The sequence below is a fragment of the Canis lupus genome, chromosome 9 (assembly GCF_011100685.1).
Source record: "Canis lupus familiaris isolate Mischka breed German Shepherd chromosome 9, alternate assembly UU_Cfam_GSD_1.0, whole genome shotgun sequence".
Lineage (NCBI taxonomy): Eukaryota > Metazoa > Chordata > Mammalia > Carnivora > Canidae > Canis > Canis lupus.
Window position 1 is genome coordinate 44178476 of NC_049230.1, and position 5225 is coordinate 44183700.

At 39.1% G+C, this 5225-nt stretch overlaps 1 protein-coding gene across 4 annotated transcripts in view; it reads left to right on the plus strand.

Annotated features, from left to right (window-relative positions):
- Positions 1–1619, plus strand: part of NSRP1 (nuclear speckle splicing regulatory protein 1) — a 54395-nt gene extending 52776 nt beyond the window's left edge. For all 4 annotated transcript variants that reach the window (XM_038548407.1, XM_038548404.1, XM_038548408.1 and 1 more), the window contains one exon: positions 48–1619. In XM_038548407.1, coding sequence (XP_038404335.1) covers positions 48–1092 — 1045 coding nt within the window. In that variant the 3' untranslated portion in view covers positions 1093–1619. The remainder of the gene's footprint in view (positions 1–47) is intronic.
- Positions 1620–5225: the final 3606 nt, after the last annotated feature.

Below are 5225 nucleotides of genomic sequence, written 5' to 3' on the forward strand. Positions count from 1 at the left end.
TCATGTGCTTACTTCAATGATAATGTGGCATTTTGTGTTGTTTTAAGGTCTGAGATAAAGGAAGAGAAATCAAGGGGTTATTCTGATGAATTAAGTTCAGAGAACAGAATAATACCACGTGAGAAATGCAGTCTCCAAACTGTTGTGCAAGTAGGGGAAAACCCAGATGCAGACAGTGACTTTGATGCTAATAGTGAGGATGATGAAATGGAAGAAAATAATAAAGTGAACTGCAGAAGGAAAAAAATCACAGAGACTTCTGAGAGTGACTCCAAGCATCAGAGGCACTCCCCATCTTCTAGTGAAGAAAGAGAGCATGGTATCAAATGCCATACAAAAAGGTCCAAGTCAAGAGTTCATGAGAAAAGGGAAGATCAGCACCAAGAGAGACAATCCAGGGATAATGAGAACTATTACACTGACCGTGATTACCGAAAAGAAAAGAAGGATTCCCATAGGCACAGAGATGCTGGTCATAGAGATTCCCACTGGAAGAGGCATGAACACGAAGATAAACTGAGGGGAAGAGACCAAAGAGAAAGAAAAGACAGAGATTGGAAAAGGGAGAAATACTCCCTAAGAGAACAAGAAAGAGATAGACAACGAAATGAACATGACCGACACAGTGAGAAAGGAGAAGAGAAGGAAGAGAAAAGCAAAGAAAAGGAAGAGCATATGAAAGCAAGGAAAGAAAGACATGAAAACAGTGATAAGTACAGAGATCGAGAACAACAAGAAATAAATGTTCAATCTTCAGGAAGAAACCGAGACAAAAAAGAAAGCAGCCCAAATTCTAGGGCAAAGGATAGGTTTTTTGACCGGGAAAGATCCAATAAAATGAGAAATACGGAAAAGGACAAAGAAAGAAACTCAGAGAAACCCTCCAGTTCTGAAACATCACTGGGAGCAAAACACAGACTCACAGAGGAATGTCAAGAGATGGGCAAAGAACAAGAGAAACCACATGAGGTGGGGAACAAGTTTGCAAAGCGAAGCAATGAAGAAACTGTAATGTCAGCTAGAGACAGATACCTGGCCAGACAAATGGCACGGGTTAATGCAAAGACATATATTGAAAAAGAAGATGATTGATAACTACCCAAGTAGACCTGTGAAAGCACAGAAGATTATAACTCCTGGAACATGCTGTGTGAAGGTATAAAGGAGTGTGTTAACAGTGGTTGAGAGGCTATTTTTTAATATATTTCCAAAATTTATTTTTGGTTTAAGTAAAAAATAAGTCCTTTTATCTTGAATATTTGAGTGAGTTGATACATATTTATTTAATTATCAATACCTGGTTGTATTCAAACAACTTCAAGAGTGTTAAATCCCTGTAGTTACTTAATGAGGAAAATGGGCTCCACTATAACCATTAAAAAATAATTCAAACAACTCTCCTAATAATGTTGGTTTTGTTGCAAGAGGTATTACTTTTATAAGTACTGTATTCTGGATAAAAATATGTGGATTTGAACAATAAAGTAGAAACTGTTGCTGTACTTTGTGTTCTGAAATTTGTGTTAATGTATAAAATAGGGATCATACATCTTGTCGAGTAACTTCTAGCTCACAGCATATTTGGCTTAAATGCAAATAAAAATAGTGATGTGTTTGTACATTTAATTTGTGCTCATATTTTATTTTAAAAGTATGTCCTTAATTTATGCCACAATTCCTTTTTTATTTTTTAGTTAAAAATCACTTTAATTCTGAAACCCTAGCAAGTTGGTAAATTAGTTATATTATTTCAGTCAGTTTTAGCTAAGGATGAAAAGATGGAGACATTTAATCTAAATGAAGTTAGCTAAAGATCCAGGTAGCCTATTTAAGAGCCTCTCTTATTAAAAAAAAAAAAAAAAAAAGAGCCTCTTATTTTATGTACTCTAATAAAGAACTTAACATTTGGAGGCACCTGAATGGATCCATCACTTAAGTGCCCAACTCTTGATTTCAGCTCAGGTCATGATCTCACAGTTGTGAGATTGAGCCCCATGTTGGGCTCGCACTGGGTGTGGAGTCTGCTTAAGATTCTTGCTCTTCTCTGCCACTCCCCCTATATTCTCTTAAAAAAAAAACAAAAAAGAATATTGGCTTTTAGAAAAGAAATTATATTAAGGATCAAATCTAGTATTCATAAATCATTTTATTAAACCTTTAAAGCCAGGGCGCGTGGGTGATTCAGTGGTTGAGCGTCCACCTTTGGCTCAGGTTGTGATCCTGGGGTCCTGAGATCAAGTCCTGCATTGGGCTCCCTGTGGGAAGCCTGCTTCTCCCTCTGCCTATGTCTCTGCCTCTCTGTGTGTCTCATGGATAAATGAATAAAATCTTTTCTAAAAAATTTAAAAATAAAAATAAACCTTTAAAGCCAAAAAGGAAAGTAACAAGAAATTCAATGCCTGTATCTCTTGACTGACACATTAATTATCAGTTGTATCCTAATAATTTAAAATAGATCAGTGATGGGGCACCCACATGACTCAGTCCATTTAGCATCTGCCTTCGGTTCAGGTCATGATCTCAGGTCTCGAGATTGAGCTCCGTGCTGGGTTCGTACTCAGTGAGGAGTCTACTTCTCTCTCTGCGTTTGTGTGCGTACTCTCTCCCAAATAAATAAAATCTTTAAATAGAAATAAAATAGATTGGTGACAAACACTTAAAAAGCACTGATTGCAGGTACATAGAGTGATATAATGTAACTGAAAAAGTTCAGGTGAGGTGGTAGAAGGACCACAAGTGACAGGCTGGCTAAAAATCTTCAACCTCTGTAGGGAATATGGTTCCTTTGTTGGGGTTGTTATAACTAGAGCTGTGTATTGGGAACATAGTATGTAAGACAGAGTCAAGGAGGGAGAAGACTGGAGTCCCAAGAGTTCTAATAAGAAACTCGATTCCTTTCCCCCGGAAGTTCAGAGATTTTCACAAGCAGCCTAGATGTTTTGGATAGGAAAAGCTATATATATTACTTTTTTTTTTTTTTTTAATTTATGATAGTCACAGAGAGAGAGAGAGGCAGAGACACAGGCAGAGGGAGAAGCAGGCTCCATGCACTGGGAGCCCGATGTGGGACTAGATCCCGGGGCTCCAGGATGGCGCCCTGGGCCAAAGGCAGGCACCAAACCGCTGTGCCACCCAGGGATCCCTATATATTACTTTTATTTATTAACAAAATTTGACATAACTCAGGGGTGAACTACAAATTAAGGGTTTTCTCTGATCTCCAGATAGATGTTTTTGCATCTCTGGCATTCATATTACCCTTTTCTGAGTACAGTATCTTGGTTTTCCCTTGGGAAAATAACCCCCTTCACTACTTAATCTTGTGATTCAAAAGGGGTTGAAAAGGCTCCAGGAAAAGGTATGTGACTTCAGCGAGGCCACTTCTGATGCTGTCAGACTTAAAGAGATGTTTTCCACTACCATTGTCGACTTCAAAGATTGAGGTGAGTCCAGAATTCTGTGGGAGAATGAATGCCTCACTGTTTGACAGGATAAAGCCCACACAAAAGAGTAGAAATGAGTGGAGAGAAGGACAAACACCTGATTACTTTCTACTTTCTGGCTCTAGTTGGTTTTTTTAGATATTTTAAACCAATACTTACCCTGCCTTTTCTTCAAGTTTCAGTTGGATTTCTGGCACTACAGCCAAAAAAGCCCTATTTTATTCGAAGTTCTACTTATGATAAGTACATGGCAGAAGTTACTGGAACATTCGTAATAAACTTCTAAAACTTGTAGCATAACCTGCATTTTTTAAAAAGTGCATATAGGGCAGCCCCAGTAGCTCAGCAGTTTAGCGCTGCCTTCAGCCCAGGGCATCGAGTCCCACGTCCAGCTCCCTGCATGGAGCTTGTTTCTCCTTCTGCCTGTGTCTCTGCCTCTCTCCCTGTGTCTCTCATGAATAAGTAATAAAAAAAATATTTAAAAAAAATAAAGTGCATATAAAGTATATAGTTTAATTGGTTTACACAGGGTGAACAGATCTGGTATAAAAAGAACATTATCTGACCCACAGAAGCTCTCTTCATACCCCTTCCTGGCCCACTTATTACTCCTCCCCCCCCACCTTTTTTTAAGATTTTTATTTGAGAGAGAAAGCATGAGCTGGGGAGGAGCAGAGGGAGAGGGACAAGCAGACTGCTGAGCATGGACCCCAACGTGGGGCTTAATCCCATGACCAATGAGATCATGACCTGAATGGAAACCAAGAGCCAGATGCTTAACTAACTGAGCCACCACCCAGGCACACCCTGCCCCCTGCCTTTGACTTAACACTATAGATTAATTTTTCGTGTTTTCTAGATTGTACAGTATTTATGCAGTCTACTATAGATGGACATTATTTCCTATTTGGGGTTATTATGGAATATACTTGTAGGAGCATTCTGATCCTTGTCTTCTAGTTTGCACATAAATATGTTTTGGTTAGGTATTTCTTAGGGATAGAATTGCTGATCCATAGGTTAGGAATATGTTCAGCTTTAGTAGATAACTATCAATAAATTATACAAAATATACTTCACCAGTGTATGAGACTTCCAGTTATTCCACGTTCTTGCTTACACTTGATAATTGTTTACCTTTTGTCTTTTGAGTTTCATCGTTCTGTTGGTATATCTCATGGTTTTGAGGTTCTTATGGCTGTTGTGTTAGTATTTGGATATCTCCCTTTTGGTTTTAATTTATTTGAGCGAGAGTGAGCGTGTGCCAGAGAGCATGAGTAGGGGGTAGGGATAGAAGGAGAGGGAGAAGCAGACTCCCCACTGGGTAGAGCCCACTGTGGGGCTCAACCCCAGGACTCTGGGATCATGACCTGAGCCAAAAGCATATGCTTGACTGAGCCACCCAGGTGCCCTTGAATATCTCCCTTTAAAAAAAAAAAAAAGATTTTATTTATTCATGAGAGAGAGAGAGGCAGAGACCTAGGCAGAGGGAGAAGCAGGCTCCATGCAGGGAGCCTGATGTGGGACTAGATCCTGGGACTCCAGGATCACTCCCTGAGCCAAAGGCAGACGCTTAACCGCTGAGCCACCCAGGCATCCTAAAATCTCCCTTTTGTTTTTTTTTTTGTTTTGTTTTTTTTTTTTTAAATCTCCCTTTTGAAGAGTATGTTTCTTTTGTCTATCTTAGAGGGGCTGGGGCTACATTACCTGCCTTTTTTTTTTTTTTTTCATGACCTAAATGGTTTTTGTTTTGTTTTAAGAAAAGGAGAAAGAGAAGGAAGG